Raw genomic sequence first — 25553 nt, 5'->3', positions numbered from 1 at the left:
TGTCTGCTGCTCTGCGTGTCTTCTTTACATAAGTAGCAATATGTGTTTTCCTACATTGTTGGCATTCCCACAGGAGTTTCCGCTGTTTGAATATCTTCAATTTGAATGATTTCCTTGTGATATTTTAATATGCACAACAAATTTCCTGAAATTCCATCTATTCTTTTATTTTCCTGCATAGATATGAGAAGTTTGTTGTTCTTATAAACATAGTTTCTGGCGGTTTGACAGAAGACACAAGATGCATTTTCTTTAATATACATAGCTCCAGCCAAATTGTAGCATTTTGTTTTGACAGAAGCTGTTGTTAACTATATTTATTGGGAAGCTCTGTTATTTGGAAGAATTTACCCACAAAAGGCCTATGGAACATAGTGTGTATCACTGAAATAGGATGGACACTGTTTTGGTCAGAATGGATATACCTGATAATCAGCCACAGAAGTAGCCTCTTACCACAGGTATTCAGATGCAAAACCATTTTGTCTGTAACACAGCTGAGTGAGGGGTCATGAACCAGCCACATATTTCATTTACATCTACATCTACATTCTTCAAACCACCCTGAGCTTGCAAGGTACCAGTAATTAGGGTTTCTTCACATTCCATTGATGTATGGAGCATGGGAAGAATGACTGACTTTTTGAATGCCTCTTTGTGAGAAGTAATTATTGTAATTTTATCAGCACGATCCCTATGTGAGGGATATGTAGACAGTTGTAGTATATTCCTAGAGTCACCTTTAAAGGCTGATTCTTGAAACTTTGTTAATAGACTTTCCCAGGATGGTTTGCGTCAACTTCAAAAGTCTTCCAGTTCAGTTACATCAGAATCTCTGTGACACTCTCCCATGGATCAAAGAAACCTGTGACAATTTGTGCTAACCTTCTAGTTAGTTCTATTTGGTACAGGTCTGACACACTTCTAGCAATATTCTAGAACCGGTTGCATGAGTGATTTGTAAGAAATTTCCTTTGTAGAGTAACTGCACTTACCCAGTATTCTACCAATAAACCAAAGTCTACCACCTCCTTTACCCACAACTGAGCCTATGTGATAATTCCATTTCAGGTCCCTACAAAGTGTTGCTCCGCACCACTTTGCAATCTTATTCAGTTCTGACTGAATATTTACGCAGCTTCTTTCAGACAGTATTTCACCATAGATAACTGTATTATCTGCAAAAAGTCTGAGATTACTGTTAATATCATTTGCAAGGTCACTAATACACAACATGAACAACAAAGGTCCCAACACACATCGCTGTCGCACAACTGAAGTTACTTACACATTTGACGATGACTGTCCATCCTAGATAACATGCTGTGTCCTCACTCTAGTAACAAATTTCACCTGCTAGTCCAGTATTGGTATTATTGTTAGAAGAGCAGCTGCAAATTCAATACAGAATCTGGGCTCTGGAGATTTGTTCAATTTTAACAATTTCACGTGTTTCTCAGCACCATTGTCACTAATACATTCTTTCAGTGGTATGTGGATTTAATAGGGGAAATTCTTCTAGGTTTTCCTTTGTAAAGGAACATCTGGAAACGGGATTAAGCATTTCAACTTTTGCTTTGCTACCCTCAATTTCAGTTTCTGTTTGATTTGATAGGGGTTGCACATGCCACTAAAGCCCTTACATACGGCCAGAGCTTCCTTGGGTTTTGTCAAATAACATTACACAATATTCTGCTACAGTACTCAATGAAGCCATCAAGCATTGCTCTCTTGACAGTTAAATGTGTTTCATTCAGCATCTCTCCATCTATAGCCCTATTCTATGTTTTACACCTATCATGCATTACTCTCTGTTTCTTTAGAAGTTTCTTTACAGTGACGGTATAACTTCGAGGGATCCCGGACATTATGAACTGTTCTACTGTGTACATATCTATCCAGTGCATGGTCAACTATCCTTTAAACTTGAGCCATAGTTCATAGACGCTCTCCTGCCCTGTGTTGAAAGTTTCAAGCTCCTCACTGAGATATGACATTACTGATTTTGTATCTAGTTTACTGAACTACTGAACATTATATATATATAAACAAAGATGATGTGACTTACCAAACGAAAGTGCTGGCATGTCGATGGACACACAAACAAACACAAACAAAATTTTGTGTGTATGTTTGTGTGTCTATCGACATGCCAGCGCTTTCGTTTGGTAAGTCACATCATCTTTGTTTTTAGATATATTTTTCCCACGTGGAATGTTTCCCATAAAAAAACAAAGATGATGTGACTTACCAAACGAAAGTGCTGGCAGAATGAGATTTTCACTCTGCAGCGGAGTGTGCGCTGATATGAAACTTCCTGGCAGATTAAAACTGTGTGCCCGACCGAGACTCGAACTAGGGACCTTTGCCTTTCGCGGGCAAGTGCTCAACCAACTGAGCTACCGAAGCACGACTCACGTCCGGTACTCACAGCTTTACTTCTGCCAGTACTGGCAGGTCGATAGATACACAAACAAACACAAACATACAGACAAAATTCAAGCTTTCGCAACCAACGGTTGCTTCATCAGGAAAGATGGAAGGTGAGGGAAAGACGAAAGGATGTGGGTTTTAAGGGAGAGGGTATGGAGTCATTCCAATCCCGGGAGCAGAAAGACTTACCCTAGGGGGAAAAAAGGACAGGTGTACACTTGCACACACACACACACACATATCCATCCACACACACACAGACAAAGGCAGACATTTGTAAAGGCAAAGAGTTTGGGCAGAGATGTCAGTCGAGGCGGAAGTACAGAGACAAAGATGTTGTTGAAAGACAGGTGAGGTATGAGCGGCGGCAAATTGAAATTAACGGAGATTGAGGCCTGGCGGATAACGAGAAGAGAGGATATACTGAAGGGCAACTTCCCATCTCCGGAGTTCTGACAGGTTGGTGTTAGTGGGAAGTATCCAAATAACCTGGACGGTGTAACACTGTGCCAAGATGTGCTGGCCGAGCACCAAGGCATGTTTAGCCACAGGGTGATCCTCATTACCAACAAACACTGACTGCCTGTGTCCATTCATGCGAATGGACAGTTTGTTGCTGGTCATTCCCACATAGAAAGCTTCACAGTGTAGGCAGGTCAGTTGGTAAATCACGTGGGTGCTTTCACACGTGGCTCTGCCTTTGATTGTGTACACCTTCCGGGTTACAGGACTGGAGTAGGTGGTGGTGGGAGGGTGCATGGGACAGGTTTTACACCGGGGGCGGTTACAAGGGTAGGAGCCAGAGGGTAGGGAAGGTGGTTTGGGGATTTCATAGGGATGAACTAAGAGGTTATGAAGGTTAGGTGGACGGCAGAAAGACACTCTTGGTGGAGTGGGGAGGATTTCATGAGAGATGGATCTCATTTCAGGGCAGGATTTGAGGAAGCCGTATCCCTGCTGGAGAGCCACATTCAGAGTCTGATCCAGTCCCGGAAAGTATCCTGTCACAAGTGGGGCACGTTTGGGGTTCTTCTGTGGGAGGTTTTGGGTTTGAGGAGATGAGGAAGTGGCTCTGGTTATTTGCTTCTGTACCAGGTCGGGAGGGTAGTTGCGAGATGCGAAAGCTGTTTTCAGGTTGTTAGTGTAATGGTTTAGGGATTCCGGACTGGAGCAGATTCGTTTGCCACGAAGACCTAGGCTGTAGGGAAGGGACCGTTTGATGTGGAATGGGTGGCAGCTGTCATCATGGAGGTACTGTTGCCAATCTTCCCGGCCGTCCCATTGTAGCTGGTTACCAAGCCCCCACAGAACGTATCTCTGCCTACATAGATCAACACCTTCAACCCATTACATGCAGTCTCCCATCCTTCATCAAAGACACCAACCACTTTCTCGAACGCCTGGAATCCTTACCCAGTCTGTTACCTCGGAAACCATCCTTGTAACCATTGATGCCAGTTCCTTATACACAAATATTCCGCACGTCCAGAGCCTCACTGCGATGGAGCACTTCCTTTCACGCCAATCACCTGCCACCCTACCTAAAACCTCCTTCCTCATTACCTTAGCCAGCTTCATCCTGACCCACAACTTCTTCACTTCTGAAGGCCAGACATATCATCAATTAAAGGGAACAGCCATGGGTACCAGGATGGCCCCCTCATACGCCAACCTATTCACGTGTCGCTTAGAGGAAGCCTTCTTGGTTACCCAGGCCTGCCAACCCAAAGTTTGGTACAGATTTATTGATGACATCCTCATAATCTGGTCTCACAGTGAAGAAGAACTCCAGAATTTCCTCTCCAACCTCAACTCCTTTAGATCCATCAGATTCACCTGGTCCTACTCCAAATCCCATGCCACTTTCCTTGACGTTGACCTCCACCTGTCCAATGGCCAGCTTCACATGTCCATCCACATCAAACCCACCAACAAGCAACAGTACCTCCATGATGACAGCTGCCACCCATTCCACATCAAACGGTCCCTTCCCTACAGCCTAGGTCTTCGTGGCAAACGAATCTGCTCCAGTCCGGAATCCCTAAACCATTACACTAACAACCTGAAAACAGCTTTCGCATCTCGCAACTACCCTCCCGACCTGGTACAGAAGCAAATAACCAGAGCCACTTCCTCATCTCCTCAAACCCAAAACCTCCCACAGAAGAACCCCAAACGTGCCCCACTTGTGACAGGATACTTTCCGGGATTGGATCAGACTCTGAATGTGGCTCTCCAGCAGGGATACGGCTTCCTCAAATCCTGCCCTGAAATGAGATCCATCTTTCATGAAATCCTCCCCACTCCACCAAGAGTGTCTTTCTGCCGTCCACCTAACCTTCGTAACCTCTCAGTTCATCCCTATGAAATCCCCAAACCACCTTCCCTACCCTCTGGCTCCTACCCTTGTCACCGCCCTCGGTGTAAAACCTGTCCCATGCACCCTCCCACCACCACCTACTCCAGTCCTGTAACCCGGAAGGTGTACACGATCAAAGGCAGAGCCACGTGTGAAAGCACCCACGTGATTTACCAACTGACCTGCCTACACTGTGAACCTTTCTATGTGGGAATGACCAGCAACAAACTGTCCATTTGCATGAATGGACACAGGCAGTCAGTGTTTGTTGGTAATGAGGATCACCCTGTGGCTAAACATGCCTTGGTGCACGGCCAGCACATCTTGGCACAGTGTTACACCGTCCAGGTTATTTGGATACTTCCCACTAACACCAACCTGTCAGAACTCCGGAGATGGGAAGTTGCCCTTCAGTATATCCTCTCTTCTCGTTATCCGCCAGGCCTCAATCTCCGTTAATTTCAATTTGCCGCCGCTCATACCTCACCTGTCTTTCAACAACATCTTTGTCTCTGTACTTCCGCCTCGACTGACGTCTCTGCCCAAACTCTTTGCCTTTACAAATGTCTGCTTTTGTCTGTGTATGTGTGGATGGATATGTGTGTGTGTGCGCGAGTGTACACCTCTCCTTTTTTCCCCCTAAGGTAAGTCTTTCTGCTCCCAGGATTGGAATGACTCCTTACCCTCTCCCTTAAAACCCACATCCTTTCGTCTTTCCCTCACCTTCCATCTTTCCTGATGAAGCAACCGTTGGTTGCGAAAGCTTGAATTTTGTGTGTATGTTTGTGTTGTTTGTGTGTCTATTAACCTGCCAGCACTTTCGTTTGGTAAGTCACATCATGTTTGATTTTAGATATATTTTTCCCACGTGGAATGTTTCCCTCTATTATATATATATTTGCTTGTTTGAGCTGTCCACTGTAATTTGGTAATCATTGCTGCCACAGCCGTATCATGGTAGCTGATACCAGTTTCAATGTGGTCATCCTCAAAGAGGTCAGGTTCATTTGTTGCCATTAGATATAACACATTTTCGTCGTATGTGGAGTTCCTAATTATCTATTCTCTGCAGTTTTCAGAGAAGACACCTAGTTATGTTTCACAGGATGTATTATCATGCACATCACTAACAAAACTGTAAATTTCACAATTGACTGTCAGATGATTGAAGTCTCCACCAATGATTACAGTATGACTGGGAAACTTACGAACAAGACAACTGAGGTTGTCTCTAAAGTTTTCGGTTACATCAGGAGGTGAGTATGATGCGTGATAGAATGACTCAATTATTATTTTATGCCCACCCTTGATACTGAGTCTTTCCCAAACAGTCTCACATGCAGCTTCAATTTCTATCTTGGTGGACTTCAGTTTCTTGTCTACTGTGACAAATACGCCACCTCAATTTCCCATCTGCCTATTCTTTTGATATACAATCAAATTTCCCCCCAAAATATCACTGCTATTAATTTCAGGTTTCAACCAGCTTTGTCTGTCTAGCATTATGTGAGCTTCACTGCTTTTCAGTAGTATTTCAAACTCTGGCACTTCGTTGTGAATGCTTTGGCACTTAACCATTAGCATTTTAATACTATCACCCATGGGAGACAGTTCTTTTGATCTTACACTGATACTTCTGAGTTTTCTACAGCTATAATTATCTGGACTACATTGAGAGTCGCCTAATCTAAGAATCCTTGTGTGCACCCTACACAAAGTCAGCTGCCTTAGTAGCAGCCACTGGTAGGTAGTGCACACCCATTTAGGGGGACCCTATTGTTCTTAACCCTATGGTGTAAGTCCAGCAAGTTGCCTAGCTTGTCACAGAACATTCAAAGTCTCTGGTTCAGTTCTTCCACTTGACTCAGAACCAAATGGCCATGATCAGTTCTGGGGACAATGCTGAAAATTGGGAGCTTCATTGAAGCACCACGTATGTCAGTGGAGAAACGGACATTACGATCATAATCTCATTATAGCAATTATGGTTATGAAAGTTAAAAAATCATTATCGTATTTTACAGACTATAAGACACTATGGACTATAAAACACACTTTAATTTTATTGTTGTCCTCTTTATATGTAAGATGGTCTATACTGTCATTGAGAGTGTTACTTATGGCATACTTCTTGAAAGGTTTAACAATAATGTCTTCTCTCACTCTAAACCATGACCCTTTAATCCACTGAAAAACTTGTTTGATTGTAGGTCATTTTAAAGCTCCCTTTGGCGTGAATTCACGTTGGATTTCATCCACCATCCATTTGATCCATTCTCTCTCGTGTACATCTTATATGGTTCATTTATCGAGACATGAAGGGGTTGTAATTGTAAAGTAAGTCCTCCCAGAATAACAGTAAACTCTCTATTTCCCTGTCCCAATTTCTCTTTCACAGAATTTTTCAAAGAGAACTCTTCTTCGATAAAGCACCTTTTCCTCTCTCCCACACCCTATTAATCCATAATTCCATACCAATTTTGTCCATCCAACCCTTGTCATGTATGTGAACAACATAATTTGGCAGTATTTCAGAAGGTTTCGACATTGTTTTGTGGTTGAAAATGATCACTGGATTAAGTTTAGTACTGTCGGCACAACATGAAAAGGACAACAGTGCAGTGCATCTTTTCACGTCCACTTGTTTTTATAATCACAGTTTAGCACCTTGCATGGCAAAAGTTCTGTTACTCAGCACATCAAATGTCAGACGAGTTTCGTCAGTATCTGCCATTTGGCTTAATTCCACACTGGTTTTCTTCTGAAGCTGAAGAATAAAGCAATGGAAAGACAATATTTTCTCTTCACACTCTTGTGGCATTTTCTGAATATTTTCTCTTCATACTCTTGTGGCATTTTCTGAGATACTTCAGTTTCGGGTTGCATGCTAAGTCCATGATGCTTCATAAAGCTGTTGCCCCAACCAACTCTGCTCTTAAAGTCTGTTAAGTTTCACTGTAGTGCTAGCGTATGAGTGTGTATTTGAATCATTTTTGTATCGATTCCAATGCCATTTTGACGGTGTCCTTGAATCGATTTCAATATGTCATCATCTAGTTTTGGGCATTTTGCATTCAGACCTCTATTTGCACTTTTTGTCTTCCTAATTGTTTTTAGTTGTCTTTTACGAACTTGCCAATTGCAAATTGCTTTTTCTGTTGGTAGGGGGGGGGTGTCAAAATACCACTCAGCTGCTCTGTCTCCACGTTCTTCTGAACATGCTATTACTTTCAATTAATTGCCCGCATCATATGAATACCTTTTACTTTTTCCATTATGAAACTAGCTACTAACAAAAATACTGTACCGTTACTGACAATGCAAATGACTTTCAATTCAGGTTCACTGGCACTGTATACAGCAGTGAAGCATCGTAGGCTAGACAGTGTTCTGGGGTTTTGACGACATACTTCGATGAAATATACTTTCAGCATCAGTGTACTTGAAATGTACAACTACAACAGTGTCAGCAAGCTTGTGAATACCTGCAACTCATGTTCATCGCATCAGTGCACTGTTGCTGTCAGCTGAATCCAATGTTACCAGATAGACATAGGTTTCACACAGCACTGAATATATGGCCTTTTTTATATTATTTTTGTGTATAAGATGCACCAGAACTTTGGAGGCAATTTTTCTAAGAAAAAAAGATAGTCTTATAGTCTGTAAAACATACTAAGAAGGCTAGGAGAGTGTTCCTGCTAGAAAGAGCAGATAAATAGCTGTTAGCATCTCACTTAGATAGTGAACTGATGTCACTTACTTTCAGTAAAATGAATGTAGTGGAATTATGGGCATAGTTGAAGCAGATTTTAAACTGTGGTCTGGAGAATTATGTGCCTAGTAAGTGGATTAAGGATGGAAAAGACCCACCATGGTTTAATAATGAGATTTGGAAACTGCTGAAAAAGCAGTGGCTGCTGTACTTTTGGTTCAAAAGGGAACATGCAAATGATGACAAACAAAGGTTAAGTGTTGAGATCCATGAATCTGTGAAAAGATCTACGTCTGAGGCATAAAAATACCACCAACGTCACACCTTAGCAAAAGATCTGGCAGAGAAACCAAGAAAATTCTGGTACTATGTAAAATTGCTGAGTGGGTCTAACGCATCCATTCAGTCACTTGTTGACCAGTCTGGTGTGACAGTTAAACATAGCAAAACGAAAGCCGAAGTTTTAAACTTCATGTTCCTGAAATTGTTCACGCAGGAGAATCATACAAGTATACTGTCATTTGTCCATCAAATAGACTCCTGTATGGACGACGTAGTAATAGGTGTCCCTGGTGTAGAGAAACACATGTAGTGGAGACTAAATAAGTACTGTAGTAAGTGATGACGTTGACAGCACTGTCAATGTCATCATTTACTGCTGCATTTTAAACATAAGTTTAAGTACTAGAGTACAGCCAGTTTAATCTTCAGAGTTATCAGCCAACTTTAAATGCAATCTTTAATGTTGTCAGCCAACTTTAAAATGAATATTCTAATGATGCCTTTATTCATTTCAAGAATGAAACCAGTAAATAAAAAATAAAAACTCTGACTTGTGGTTGTTTTCAAAAAAATCTTAATGACAGATTCTGCACAGGAGACAGTATTCACAGGTGAGAATTGTACTTGAGGTACCTCTGGTACCGGTATCACAGGTTACACGATTCTCAGGAGCTCTTCCAACACATCGATTCGCAGCAGCAGCTCTCAGTTTTTGGCAGTAGCCAAGGTGATTTCCAGCTGCTTACGAACATCAATAAACTCATCCCATGTTTGAAAACAGCATTCACAGTGGTGCTGCATTTTGGCTGGTGCAATGTATTACAGGTAGTAAATAAATAACTTTAAGCCCACTGATTATCTTTTAATCTGTTAGTCAGAAAGTTGCTAATTCCCTATTAGAATTGAAGCAAATACACAAAGCAAGATTTCTATTAAGGCCACACAGAAACCTGTGCTAAAAATTAATAGTTTCCTAAATCAGTTTGAGGTTAACTATAGTCTGCTAACAGAGTCGAAAACAGAGTTAATTTGTTATTAATGTAGATAACATATACGGCTACAACTCTTTTTACGGGAAAACTAGATGTAACACAATATGTTACTTACAATATCTGATACAGTAACTAAATCACAAATGCCAATTTATTACAAATTATTCATAGATTATGCAAAGGGTATAACTGCTCCCAAAAATTAAAAAAAAAAAACACATCTTTATTTGCACTTATATACAATGAAGTTCAGGAGTGGTGTAGTCTTTGCCAGTAACTGTGAACCACAAATGCTGATTTGCCATGAAATAAATTATGTAACCAAAACACTCATAATGGTAAAATATAGTTTCATAATCATCCAAAAATTCTCAAAAATAAACTATTTCTCCTGTAATTATACAATGAAGTTAGAGAATGAGTGCTTGAATGAGGATAGGCCTGTTCTCAAAAATTTTAAAAGAGCACACTCAAGTTTAAGCCGACAACTGACGATAACACTACGAGTTTACTGCAGCACTTACGAATGTTTTTAAATTTGACAATATGTCACAATACAAACAGGTACTGATGCAATCAAATGAAAGATTATGCAGAAGCAATATGAATAGTAAGATATGCGATTCTAGAACTTCAAATTGGCACATGAATCTTGTAAATGTGGTCTCACACAAAGGAAAATTCTGAAGTTGACTTTTATATAGAAACAAATGTGCCTATTGCACGGATTTTTCACTTAGATGTTTCTGTGGACACTTCTACACTGGTGTACCAAAGAAGAACACTGCAGTATGAGTTTATCTAGGTCAAAATCATTAAATGTGCAGCACCAACAAAACACATCATCTGCCTGTTGCAGCAAACATTAACATACGAATGTCCTACTCACTAGAGAGAATTTGCAAGTACTACATTAACATGTTCCACCGAATTCTTCATCCAGGGCTTATCATATCACTCAAAGAGCGACACAATATGTATATTGTGAGGAACATTCTCAACAATGTGCCTGCTGTCATCCTCAAATGTATAAATTAGGTTTATGGTCCAAACTGCACACCTCACTATTATTAAGTGATCTTCTTTTCCAAGATTCTTCCCTAATGAGTTTAAATCACAGGTGATATCACTGGCTTTAAATACTTGTTACCTGGTAATCCCTTCCAAAACAGTTGGAAGGAGAGGGAAAGACAAAAGGATGTGGGTTTTAAGGGAGAGGGTAAGGAGTCATTCCAATCCCGGGAGTGGAAAGACTTACCTTAGGGGGAAAAAAGGACAGGTATATACACACACACACACACACACACACACACACACACACACACACACACACATATCCATCCGCACATACACAGTCACAAGCAGACATATAGGTTACTACAAACAATTACAAGTGGCATGTTTGGTGTACATTAGCCTGCATAAAAGCAGATCCATCAGAATATGAGCCACACTGGATTGAAACTAGGTACAGGACCTCAAATGAAGAAAACAAAGAGGCTGGCTATGGTTTTCTTCCAGTTTATGCTATTTTACCTGAACTAGCACTTGAGAAAATCAGAACCATAAGGGCTGAAAATCCAGGATAACTATTAAATACCTATTATTTCTAGCACAGATCAGTACGCAAGATAATTTAGCACCAACAACAAACATCAAATTTTAATTAGAATACTACTCACCAATGTTAGTATTGACACTCTTGCTCATTCCTGAAATATCACTTCTTGATTCCACAGTCAAAACTCTGTTGCTGTCATTTTTTAACAATATATCAACTATCTTTAAGTTCACTGGAACAGGGCTGGGAGAAGTTATGCTAGAAGGCGGGCGATCATCATTCAATTGCAATTTTACATTCTGCACACCAAACTGATAAGTGAAAGATACATAAAAATCAAATAGTTAAACACTGAAACATGTACAAAGTTATCATAGAAATGTTTAATATGTAATGTTTCTTAAAAAGTCAGATTAGCCTATCAGTCAAATAAAGCAAAAAACAATTTAAAATTCCTGAAGCAATTTTTAGGAAATGTTAGTGTATTATGCAGAGCGTCCCACACGAATAAATACATTTACGATTTGCTTAACACATACCTATGTAATAATTCCTAGATATAAAACGTTAATTATGTCTTCGTGATAATTAACAATACGCAACTAAATTAGAGGCACTATGCAATCTGAGTTCCACCAAAAGCTCATTCTCCTCACACTTTACATGCTACATGACCAAATGAGATTTATCACAAAAGCACATCTAGAAACTGCAATATTTCCTCTTTAATATTTAAATGTGCCACATTAACTTGTTTTCTTTTTACTTGTATCAAATGAATATGAATATTAAATCGAGATGACTAATAAGTCATGAGACAATTTTGCTAGCCAATACGTACCTTCAGGAGGCGAAAGTACTGCCAAAACAGACATGTAAAAGTAAATGTGATACACCTCCTAGCTTTCAGAAATAATAGTTTGTTCTCCAAGGAATGGGGAATGTTAAAAAGGAAGGACAGGTCACTTCGACTTGAGAGCTTTATCTGTGGTGACGACCCGGATAGAGGAGCAGGAAATGGGAGGCACCAGAGAGAGCATCTAATGTTAGAATGGTAAGCACTGAGGCATTTTCAGTTCAGAGATGATAAGAACAGATTGAGAAGATAGGTGGAGGGGGGAGCATGGTTAATCAAGTTGCTCTACATTTGATACTGTGCTGTTTATGGATGGTGAATATAGAGTAAGTGGTTGTGGGTGGGTGCGTGGGGCAAGTTATAGCAGGGACCCATTACAGGTGTAGGAACAATGGTTAGGGGTAATGGTTTGACAATATCTCATATGGTTTCACAAGGTTATTACTGAGGTTAGGAGTGTGACAGACAGTGACAGTGGGTGATGTGGTGAGGATATCGAGGAGATTACATCTCATTTCAAGGCTTGACGAAAAATTTATAGTATTGGCAGAGTAAAACACTGAAGTATTGAAGACTAGGGTGGTTCTGTGTGACATGAGGGGTGTTCTTGAGTTCCTTGGATGTGGGATCTGTATTCGACAGAGTGTGGGAGGAGATTCTGCTCAGGAGATTCGCTGAAAAAGTTATGGGTAAGTTGGCTAGGATGACAACAGAGGAAGTTTCAGGAAGACTTTGAGATTGTCATTGGAAGAGGTAGTGTTCTAGGGCTGAGAGATCAAACGAATGCCAGATGTTTGCATAAATGTGAGGTCACTTGAACAGTGTTTAGGGGGGTTCGAGAAGTGAATGGATTTGAGATGACTGGTGTCTTTTTTGTAGATGAGAGGCTCTTTGATGCGGGTTGGACGTGTTGGTCAACCAGTACTGACATGCCTTCAATGGGGGCTTTCTAGACAGCTACTATTTGTGTATTTTGGGAAGTACGTAGAGAGAAGGGGTGTCGAGATAAGAAGAGACGAGCAGTTCCACGGAAGCAGATGTGAAGGACCTAAGGTTAGTAGAATTTTCAGTGGCTCAGTTTGGATGAAAGGAATGGGGTGATACGGACCAATTTCGTATGCTGGGATGTCCAGGATCTGACAATGCCCCTCTGTCACATACTCCTCACAATCAAGTACCACAGTAGTCGAGCTCTTTTATGCAGGGAGGAGGATGACAGTGTTTTCTGCTTTCAGGCCGGTGACAGCTTGGGGCTTTGCTCAAGTAAGGTTTGGGGTTTTGGTGATATTTTTCAGGAAAGATTGAGAGGGAATGCAGAAAGTGAGGAATTCTTGGAATATCGGGAGGATGGTTTTAGGAAAGAGGAGGAGGAGAATTTGGGATTTGGGCTGGAACTTTTTCAGTCAGAGTTTGGTACTCACTCTGTTGGTAGTGGTTTGGGACTGGATGGTAAATTGGTATTTGCAGTTGAGATTTTGGGTAAATCAGAAGAGATCTTTGCCTAGGGTAGGGTGGTTAATTTGAGAATGGGGCTGAAGGTTAGGCTTGTAGAAAGAATGGATGTCTCAAGACCAGAGAGGGATCTGGCAGATATGTTAAGGATTGAATGGAAGCCAAGGTTGTGAGGTATTTGAATATGATTAGGGTTATCATTAGGCTTGGGTAGGAGTAGCTATGGGTTTGGAAGGTTAAGTAAGGAGGCCTTTTCTGTAAAAACCAAAAAGCAACTTTTTAAAGGATTTTCTTTCTTTTTTTACGTATGATTATGAACCTAAGCATATATAAGACTACACGCCGCCCTGTCATAAGCTTAGCTTAACAATAAATTATGGGCCATGCTCAAAACTACAAGCTAGAAACTACAGACTTAAACACTGAAAAATATTTAAGAAGCAAATTTTATCACACTGTGGAAGATATTATAAATGAGGAAGACAAGTACCCGATATTATTTTTTTCTTCATATAATATCTGTGTTTCTTTTAATGGATTCACGCGTACAACCATATTTATAAACTACAGAAGCAAATATTGGCAAATACTTAAAAAGGAAATGTTATTACAGTGTGGAAAATTGTATGAAAGAGGGAGACATGTAACAACAATTTAGCTTTTTACATTGTAATACATCTCTCTCTCTCTCTCTCTCTCTCTCTCTCTCTCTCTCTCTCTCTCTCTCTCGTGTGGTGTGTATCCAACACTGCCAAAAACAAATTTTTTCATATTAGGTGCACTGTGCTGCCACCTACTGCCAGGTACTCCATATCAGCGACCTCAGTAATCATTAGACATTGTGGGAGAGCAGAATGGGGCGCTACGAAGAACTTATGGACTTCAAACATGGTCAGGTGATTTGGTGTCACTTGTGCCATACGTCTGTATGCGAGTTTTCCACACTCCTAAACATCCGTAGGTGCACTGCTTCCAATGTCATGGTGAAGTGGAAACTTGAAGGGACATGTACAGCCAAAAGCGTACACGCTGACCTCATCTGTTGACTGACAGAGACCGCCGACAGTTGAAGAGGGTTGTAATATGTAATAGGCAGACATCTATTCAGACCACCACACAGGAATTCCAACCTGCATCAGGATCCACTGCAAGTACTATGACAGTTAGGCAGGAGGTGAAAGAACTTGCATGTCATGTTCGAGCAGCTGCTCATAAGCCACGCATCATGCTGGTAAATGCCAAATGACGCCTCACTTGGTGTAAGGAACGTAAACATTGGATGATTGAAAAGAAGAAAAACATTGTGTGGCAGGGTGTGGGTATGGCGAATGCCTGGTGGATGTCATCTGCCAGTGTGTGTAGCGCCACAATAAAATTCGGAGGCAGTGGTGTACGGTGTGGTCATGTTTTTCATGGATGGGGCTTGCACACCTTGTTGCTTTGCATGGCACTATCACAGCACAGGACTATACTGATATTTTAAGCACCTTCTAGCTTCCCACTGTTGACGAGCAATTCAAGGATGGCGATTGCATCTTTCAACACGATTGAGCACTTGTTCATAATGCACACCTTGTGGCGGAGAGGGTACACAACAATAACATCCCTGTAATGGACTGGCTGCACATAGTCCTGATCTGAATCCTATAGAACACCTGTCATGCCAGGCCTCACTGACCGACATTGATACCTCTCCTCAGCACACCACTCTGTGAAGAATGGGCTGCCATTCCCAAAGATACCTTCCAGCACCTGATTGAATGTATGACTGCAAGAGTGGAAGGTGTCATCACGGGTAAGGGTAGGCCAACACCACACTGAATTCCAGCATTACCAATGGAGGGCGCCACGAACTTCTAAGTCATTTTCAGCCAGGTGTCCGGATACTTTTGATCACATGGTGTACTTATGTAGGCGTACAACAGTGTTCATTGCCTGATCAATTTTTCCATCAAATAATTTTATATGACATTATATTATAATAAAGATTCTATTTTATTCTGTATCACTTTGTATTATTTGTGTGCATTATCTTATGTTATGTATTTGTATGTTCCAATTCCTCGTCATGACTTCAAATAAATTTTACATGTACATTTTGACAAAACATCCTTACAATATTTATTTGCTACAGATGGATAACCACAGAAATAAATAAATACATGTTGGTAATTCATGGAACTCGTGTAGCCTCTTATTTAAAAAGCTGAGATTCTTATACTGATATCGCCGTACATTTATTCTTTTATGGGACGTGCAGTTGGGAACAAGAATTTCTTTGAAAAGCGACAGCAACATTCATTCACTGAACAAAAGATACAAGAAGTAGTATTATGCCATTGAAGAAGGTGTTCGGCACTCTGGACATACATTTGGAATATGTCTTCACAGGAGTTGATGACTCCTAGTGGCAAACAAGATATTTCCAAATACAATTTAAGGCTCGTGTTCTGGAAAACTCCTCCTCACCCTTAGTAGGAATACTTTAAGTCTACTTATTGCATAATTGAAATTTGATCCACTGATCTGTAGGCAATACTGCTCATATATTTATGAGAAGATTTACTGGGCGACAGGACAAGGAAGTGTACAACACTAAACTTTAACAAGTAATGGCTTCCCTATTCTGACATACAGAAGTAAACTTGGACATTAAGACAAACGAAGAATACAGTCCACAGAATTTTTAAGGCAATTTAAATGATGTGCAGTTGCACTACTTAGTAAGAGTGAGACAATTTTTTTTATTTATTTTTGTATTTTTTGTAATTTTTTTTTATATATAGCCTATTCAAAACACCCATACACATGAGTGTGTGCTTTGTGTGTGTGTGTGTGTGTGTGTATGTGTGTGTGTGTGTGTGTGTGTGTGTGTGTGTGTGTGATCAAATAAAGAACAATATTATAAGATAACATCTTAATATATATTACACAAATGAAAAAAGGAGCAATGATGTATAATATGGAAACAGCACATCAACTGAATGGAAGAAGATCGATTAATTAAACAAAAAGTCAATTATAAACTGGGCAGAAAGAGAGATGTAGCACAACCAGGAAACAGTGGCTTCAGTGAAGATGGACGAGGCTGTAACCACACTGCATGAAATGATAAAGAAAAAGAAGGAAGAGTACTTTAGCTGAGTAAGCCACCTTCCTGGATTTGAAATTTCACCTCCTCTGTACACACCAATCCTACCAATCACAATTACTTCACTTTGACAGCTGCCATCTCTGCACACCAAGTCTCTAACATACAGTATGGCCACCTGTGAAGATTATGTCTGTAATGATAAGTATTTACTCTCCCAGTATGGCAAAGAAACTGCACAGCCTTCACACAACAAATAACCCTCCTCGTCTTGTACAAAAGCAGATATCCCCACAAACCCTATACACACAACTGTGGACCAGTCACAAAGGAGCACCTCCTTCATCATGTGAAACCATCCAAGCCTGTAAGAACTGATCTGTGTTCTCTGAATAGTTCTAGCTGCCTCTCATCATGTCTTGAAATGAGAAATACTCTTCACATTATCCTTCACGCTTCCTGCTCAATAAACATCCCATTGCCCACCCAACTTACATAAAATCTGTCTCCATTCTTATACCATAACTGTTTCCAACCCCTGTCCTATAGTACCTATTTGTGGACGACAGAGCTGCAAGACCTGCCTCACACATTTGTTCACTTCCTTCTATTCTTAGCCTGTCACTGGTATTTCCTACTCCAGTAGAAGCAGGACTACCTGACAAAGCAGCAACAAAATATATGATTTTCACTGCATCTTCTGAACAATGTTTTATATGGGTGGCCACAAACAAACCATATAATTGGATGAGTGGCTGCTGACAAACTGTGGTCACGGCTAAACTAGAACACCCAATTATGGAACTTGTTGCTCAACATAAAGCAGTTAATTGAGGAACTGTTTCCCAACCCAAGACATTTTGATCCTTAATCCCCCTTCCCCACTGTTTCAGTTTTTCTTATTTTTGCAAGCGGAAATTCTCCTTGAAACTTATTCTTTGTTGCCACAACCCCTCATGTGTCACTCTTCTCTAGCCTGTTTCCTAACCCTCTCTTATTCCCATCCAATTTCACCCTACTGTTTCCAGCCAACAATTCTCCACTTCCTTTGTTCAGTTTCTTCTCCATGTACAGAGATGTGTCTTTCTTTGCTTGGCTCTTTTTCTTCATCTGTAAACTCCACTCATTAGTGTTTTTCCCCATCATACCATTCTCATATCCTGCATGGTGCCAGCCATTTCTCCAGAATATACAGATATGTTTCTTAACTGTTGCTCCTTCTATGCTTCAAATGCACCTTGCAATTCTCTACCACATACCCAGTTTAAGCCCTCAAATTTCCCCACCACATATCCTCTTTAAAACTCTCTCTCTCTCTCTCTCTCTCTCTCTCTCTCTCAAACACACACACACACACACACACACACACACACACACACACACTCATGTGTATGGGTGTTTTGAATAGGCTATATAAAAAAATAAAATTACAAAAAATACAAAAATAAATAAAAAAATTGTCTCACTCTCACTAAGTAGTGCAACTGCGTCTCCAATTATGAATGGGACTATGAGGTTTCTGGGCATTGTTGTCACAAACATGTCTTAAAGGGACATTTAAAGCTTAAACCACTTGTGCATTGTTACTTTATTACTTTATGCTAAGGAAGGCTGTCAGCATAGGAAGTTGCTTAACAAATTGGGGTACACCACAAAAGTGTCATTCAACCATTTGATTGCTATTGTAAGACACAAAATATTGAACACCTACTTCATATTGATCACCTGTAGTCAACAACACCAGCTGATGACCGTTACAAACAAATCATGGTTTGCAGATATCTCAAGGCGAAAGTAAATAAGCTACTAACTCCCCTTTTGAAGGCAACTAGGATGGTTGGGTTGATCCAAAGAGTATGCAACCATCTCCACATGATCAGTTTGGCCTCCATGAGGTCCATTATGATTAGTACAACCCCCTTACCCTCCCAAAACCCTGACACATGAAGAAAGTGGACAATGAAACACTTGGAATGGAATCTAGATCACCTTATCTGTTCCAGTCATCCTGACATGAGTTTCCTTTGGTTTTCCCAAATCATTTCAGGAAAATACCATGACTGTTGGCAGAAATCATCTACAACTGACAAGTTCTCTTTCAGTTATTAAAATTTGTAACACATACTAAATCCTATTGCTGATTGTTTATAAGTACTATGTTATTTTCTGTTATTCTCATACTGGAATTTCATAATTAATCATTTTATTATTGTTTTGCTTTCATTCAATAAGTTATGGATGTGTTGTAATGTATTCTGTGCCACTGTGTCACTTAGATAAACGTCCATTTGAATAAAAATGAAATTTAAGGAGAATAAGGAAAAACTGTCTTTAGAAATGGGTAAATGAGGATGCAGGGAAAAAAGCAGTGATCAACATGAGCTGCCACGGCATCTTGAATTTATTGTTTTTCCTTTAAAAAATGTTGACTTTAATTTGATAACATATATGGTAATTCCTGTTGAGAAAATAGAAATTAAATGAAAAAAGTCAGTTTATTAGGGAATGTCGATAGTAGATCCTCAGAAATAGAATAATTTGGAAATGTTATAGGAACTGGATGACAATATAACTTGATTTTAACAACACTTTGCTCTAATGTGTTGGCATGTTTCTAAATTAATGAACTGGTATGAAGGAGAAGTAGGTGTAAGGGGATATTATCTGAACCATTTATGATTTGTGGACGCTACTGTGTGTTTTTAACTTTTTAATTTTATTTTTGCTTCAATTGTAAAAGAACTACAACAAGATAAAACTCAGCAGAACAAGTATTAGGGGTATGAGTGCAAATTAACTGCAGTAAACCAAAATGATGGCTAGTACATATATTCGAGCAAGACAGTGAGGAATAAGAGAACCCCTTTACAATTAATAAATTCATGTAGTTACAGCAGTTGAAACAAAATGTGTAAATATACACTAAAATAAATAAATATGAGAGGAGAAATAGCTGGATGATCATCTGGGGAACTGGGATTATATTTTTGAATTAGCAACTCAATGTGTCTAAAAATAATTAATGTGCAGTGTCAGTTCTAAGCAATCCTACAGAAACACAAAACTTAAGTATATACAACTTGAAATATATCTAACATAAGTTGAAAGCAGTACAGAGGGGGAAAAACACATTACAATAAACAAATGTGTTAGTGAAAGGACAAGAGATGAGGTGAGCAAATAAAGGATTGGCCAATGTGGCACAATCTACTGTACGTTAAGCAGACAGCATCAGGATACAGGCAACAGTACCTGGACGGAAAATTCGAGAAAAGGATTTTTTCAGTCAGTGGATGATAAACAGCTGATTATTACAACAACTACATGAAATTTTTAAAGTCACAGCTACATTTAAAAATCAACAAAGCCAGAATATTAGTTAGTGATTTTGTTTCTTACAATCAGCTGAATAATAAATGTAAATAATAAAATTACAAATAAGTATACACTTTACAAACCTCCATGGGAACAGCTTCTGGTATAATTTCATCTTCAATAAAATCAGCAAGCCCAATCAGTGAACTCATGTTCAGTTCCATTTCCAGGTCATGCACTTCACCTTGTAGCTTGTTCTTTCCCCAGGAGCGCGGATGGAGGTCTCTCCTTGGCTCAACAGTGTGCTCGAATCGCACTGCTACCTTCGGCATTGTCTCATCACTCGCTGGTACTTCTGCCCAAGCTCTTGAACGACATCCGAACTTATTCTGCAGATAAAGTTGATGGGAACTAACATGAGAATATACACTGTCCAAGCAGAAGAATAACTTAATCTGTCTGAGAATGCCAGGGCATTTTTTTTCTACTCCTGGGCCTGCATATTTTAAAACAATGCACAGCAGCTCTTTTATGAAAGATATCAGAGGCATTTGCTTCTCTAAAAAAAGAGGTACTGTCATTTAACTGTGGATTCAGATAGGAAGAATGTAAGTAAAATTAAATGTTTAATGCTTTGGAGGTTTGATGTGTTTTTGACAGTGAAATAACTGCCGTATGATATATTCATATATGATAATGCCTGAGGAAGGAGTCTAATATATCTTTTCTCATTAAACAACACATTAATTACATTAAGAATGTCAAGTTATATGGAACCAAAACACAAACAACGGATTTGTAATACAACTCAGACATATGCAAATTCATCTGGAAGCTTTACAAATGTGCAATTGTGTTGATAATAGTGAAAACAACAAAATTTGTTTATAAAAAAATTCAAATGAACATCATTCTCTTCTTGCTGTAATCCTAAGCCAGATTTCATTGCAAAAGAGTCAGTCTTGTAACCCTTGTCAACAATCCTATTTGCTGGTATTTATGAATACCAGTAACATATATTTTCTAGCATTTATGAATACCGATAACATATATTGTCTAGAGAAATTATTTAGAACATAATGAATTAAGACAGTGTACCAGAAATAAATTTCTGCTTTAGGAAATGTAAATGCCTTGGCCCACTAGGCTATGCCTGTACATTGTTCATGAAAAACACGCCACAGAATGCGTTAGGTTCAAGCACAAGAATATACAAAATTCATCCATACATATTATAAAAATGGATGCATGTATGTACATATGCTCCACATATCCTCCTAAGTCACTGGACAGATTTCAAGGGTTAAGAACCACCTAGCTATCATAGTTTAGGAGATAAGACATCATAAACAATGAGATGTCACATCATGCATGACCTTTAAATGTATTATTTCTGTGCTACCAAATGTATTTGAAAATAAATTTCACAGGCAGTATCTACATATGCTGCTACATGCACCTATAAAAGTATATTGGTATCACACACAGTTCAAGAGGTATGATGTCATAATGATTAAGACGTGTGAAAAACTGCCACATTGTGCATGACGTTTAAATTTAATACTCCTTTTCTAACTCTACTCACAACACATGCTGCTGAATGTACCTACAAAATATATCTTTGTGTGAGACACGTGTATTAGGAGATATGATGTAAGAAACACTGAGATGCATGGAAAATTGCTGCATCATGCATAACCTTTAAATTTATTACTTCTTTCCTACTAACTCCAATGTCCACAAATGATGCTAAATGTACCTGCACACATATATCATTGCATGACACATAGCCCAAGAGATACAAAATCATAAAAATTGAGATATGTGAAAAAATGCTGTATCATGAATAAAGTTTTAACACCTTTATTCTTTACTACTAAGACAATCCCACAGTTGAGCAACTTAAGGAAATTCTTAACACCTGGCAGGGTTTTTCACAGCTTTCAACTGTGAAGTGCAAACAGCTATAGATGAAAATGATAGCTGTAGAGACATTTACAGAATCACATTTTAGAAATGTGAAGCAGTTGCATCCAGTGTACAAAAATTGTCGAGGATCATGTTTCTTAATTTGGATACTGATACATTCATACAGTATGCACATGTCTTAGTATGACTATTTCATAATTTCAAATCTGTTTTTACAAATATATAGAAATGAAATCATTTTGAAACTTCACTACAAAAATGAATACTCAAGCAGTGTCGGGAATGTCAGCTAGTAAGACTATAACAACCTCATGTTGGCCTACAATGGTCATACTCTGAATTTAAAATGTATGGGATGATTTTCAGTATAAATCACTGGGTGGAGAAATGGATTTCCATTTGTCCTATTTTTTTCTCTTAGTCTTGAATTTATTATTTGATGGTAGAAGACCAGATACATATTTGTACATTCTATTCAACAAGTATCTGACAGAAACAGAAGATAAGTTACATCCCAGCTCTTTGATAAGACAAACTTTAAATTAATAATAGTAGTCCCCACAAAATGTTGAAATAGTTCACATAACAGTTAGGAAAATGGTGATTTCAAACATCATATTATAGTTCTTTCAGTTAAATATTATGAGAGTTGTTAAAATCTGTATATGAAAGCAAAACAGGGAGAAAGGGCCCGCAACAAAATTGTAAAATTATGAGGAGACAGAATCACTAGCTAGTACTTCCCTTCAGGAGATGAGATCCTAAGTACTGCCGCTAGATGCACACATAATTACAAAAAAAGGTAGTCTAGCTTTCAGAAAAGTTAGTTCCTTTCTTGGGAAGGAAAGAGTGAAGTTAACGAAGGAGGGGCACAACACTCACCTCAAGCTGAGAGTCTCCTGGCGTATCGGTGGTCTGTCCTTACTTTCTATTCTTCCCCATCCTATACCTCTCTCCTCCCTGAGAAAGGAACTTACTTTTCTAAAAAATACTTTTGTATTGTCTATCACCAGTACTGAGACATTCTCTCCTGGAGTTGAAGTACTGGTGGCCATTTTGTGTCCTTGTTATTTTCTGGCATAACAGTAAAAAAAAAATTCTGGTTTTTGAAGTAGTGATGGGAGATCATATTACAAAATTTAAAAGTCACAAACTCAGAAACATTGAAACTTTCATTCACTTGCTCTTGCAGATGTATGTACTCAGTGTATCGTGGTTTGTCACATGCTTTCAGACACATCTGCATGGTGTCAAATGGTTTTGCAAGTTTCCATGATGTGCCCATGAAGTTCCTCTCGATTTGGAATGCCAGTTGTATAAATTAACTGTTTAGATGTTCATCATAGAAATAATTGCCATCAGGGGAATATGCGAGCCATGAAACTGGCACTCCCAAAGTATCCAAAGTACGCAAGTATCCAGTGTACCTCAAATAACATAACTGAACTGTGCTGGATCCTCATCATAGACACACTAACTGCTTCCTCTTATTTGAAAGAGTGTATCATGTAACAAATCTGGCAGACTATTCTGACAAAAGCCCTTACAGACAGCACTTGTGAGACAAGGAGAATATGTGAACTTTCAATTCCAGCCCTCACATTAATTATAAACTGCTGTTCATGGTTATTCAAATTTCCAGCCATTGCCCCATCTGTACACAAAACTGAAGAGACAAAAACAAATGATTGGCAGAGTGAGCTACAAACCATTGGCAGATGTGACCAGCTCGAAGGTGATACAGATACATGAACTGGCTATGACACATCCTTCATTTGGTCCTATGAGATACATAACATGTTATGGCAACATGCTGTGCCTTGATTTTGGGACCACTTTCAACAGTCTGCAAAATGAGTCTCTCTTGATGGGCATTTACAGTAAGTTTAGAAACATGTTTCTTTTTGCAACAATGTTTCCAACCGTGTCCGAAACATACTTGAAGCTATGTTTGTTGTTCATGTCCCCGTTAACACTAGTGACAAACATTTCTATATGTGTATAAGCATCGTTCACAACACTGTGTCCAGTCAAGAGAATGGATTAATGATATGTCTACATCTACATCTACATGATTACTCTGCAATTCACATTTAAGTGCTTGGTAGAGGGTTCATCGAACCACAATCATACTATCTCTCTTACCATTCCACTCCCGAACAGCGCCCGGGAAAAAACGAATACCTAAACCTTTTCTGTTTGAGCTCTGATTTCTCTTATTTTATTTTGATCATTCCTACCTATGTAGGCTGGGCTCAACAAAATATTTTTGCATTCGGAAGAGAAAGTTGGTGACTGAAATTTCGTAAATAGATCTCGCCATGACGAAAAACATCTTTGCTTTAATGACTTCCATCCCAACTCGCGTATCATATCTGCCACACTCTCTCCCCCATTACGTGATAATACAAAACGAGCTGCCCTTTTTTGCACCCTTTCGATGTCCTCCGTCAATCCCACCTGGTAAGGATCCCACACCGCGCAGCAATATTCTAACAGAGGATGAATAAGTGTAGTGTAAGCTGTCTCTTTAGTGGACTTGTTGCATCTTCTAAGTGTCCTGCCAATGAAACTCAACCTTTGGCTCGCCTTCCCCACAATATTATCTATGTGGTCTTTCCAACTGAAGTTGTTCATAATTTTAACACCCAGGTACTTAGTTGAATTGACAGCCTTGAGAAATGTACTATTTATCATCACACTTTTTGTTATTTAGCATCAACTGCCACCTGCCACACCATACAGCAATCTTTTCTAAATCGCTTTGCAACTGATACTCGTCTTCGGATGACCTTAGTAGACAGTAAATTACGGCATCATCTGTGAACAACCTAAGAGAACTGCTCAGATTGTCACCCAGGTCATTTATATAGATCAGGAACAGCAGAGGTCCCAGGATGCTTCCCTGGGGAACAACTGATATCACTTCAGTTTCACTCGATGATTTGCCGTCTATTACTACGAACTGCGACCTTCCTGGCAGGAAATCACGAATCTAGTCGCACAACTGAGACGATACCCCATAGGCCCACAGCTTGATCAGAAGTCGCTTGTGAGGAACGGTGTCAAAAGCTTTCCGGAAATCTAGTAATACGGAATCAACTTGAGATCCCCTGTCGATAGCGGCCATTACTTCGTGCGAATAAAGAGCTAGCTGCGTTTCACAAGAACGATGTTTTCTGAAACCATGCTGATTACGTATCAATAGATTGTTCCCTTCAAGGTGATTCATGATGTTTGAATACAGTATATGCTCCAAAACCCTACTGCAAACCGACGTCAATGATATAGATCTGTAGTTCGATGGATTACTCCTACTACCCTTCTTAAACACTGGTGCAACCTGCACAATTTTCCAATCTGTAGGTACAGATCTATCGGTGAGCGAGCGGTTGTATATGATTGCTAAGTAGGGAGCTATTGTATCAGCATAATCTGAAAGGAACCTAATCGGTATACAATCTGGACCTGAAGACTTGCCCGTATCAAGCGATTTGAGTTGCTTCGCAACCCCTAAGGTATCTACTTCTAAGAAACTCATGCTAGCAGCTGTTCGTGTTTCAAATTC

At 39.4% G+C, this 25553-nt stretch overlaps 1 protein-coding gene across 2 annotated transcripts in view; it reads right to left on the bottom strand.

Moving 5' to 3' along the window:
- The window catches only part of LOC124622447 (UHRF1-binding protein 1-like), a 442870-nt gene that overhangs the window by 41729 nt on the left and 375588 nt on the right, over positions 1-25553 (bottom strand). For both annotated transcript variants that reach the window (XM_047148146.1, XM_047148147.1), the window contains 2 exons: positions 20200-20445; positions 11464-11653 (listed from right to left, as the gene is read on the bottom strand). In XM_047148146.1, the coding sequence (XP_047004102.1) occupies positions 11464-11653; positions 20200-20445 (436 nt within the window). The remainder of the gene's footprint in view (positions 1-11463; positions 11654-20199; positions 20446-25553) is intronic.

The sequence above is a fragment of the Schistocerca americana genome, chromosome 7 (assembly GCF_021461395.2).
Source record: "Schistocerca americana isolate TAMUIC-IGC-003095 chromosome 7, iqSchAmer2.1, whole genome shotgun sequence".
In the NCBI taxonomy this organism is placed as follows: Eukaryota; Metazoa; Arthropoda; class Insecta; order Orthoptera; family Acrididae; genus Schistocerca; species Schistocerca americana.
The sequence above is the reverse complement of the archived record's forward strand: the minus strand, read 5'-3'. Positions and strand labels throughout refer to the sequence as shown.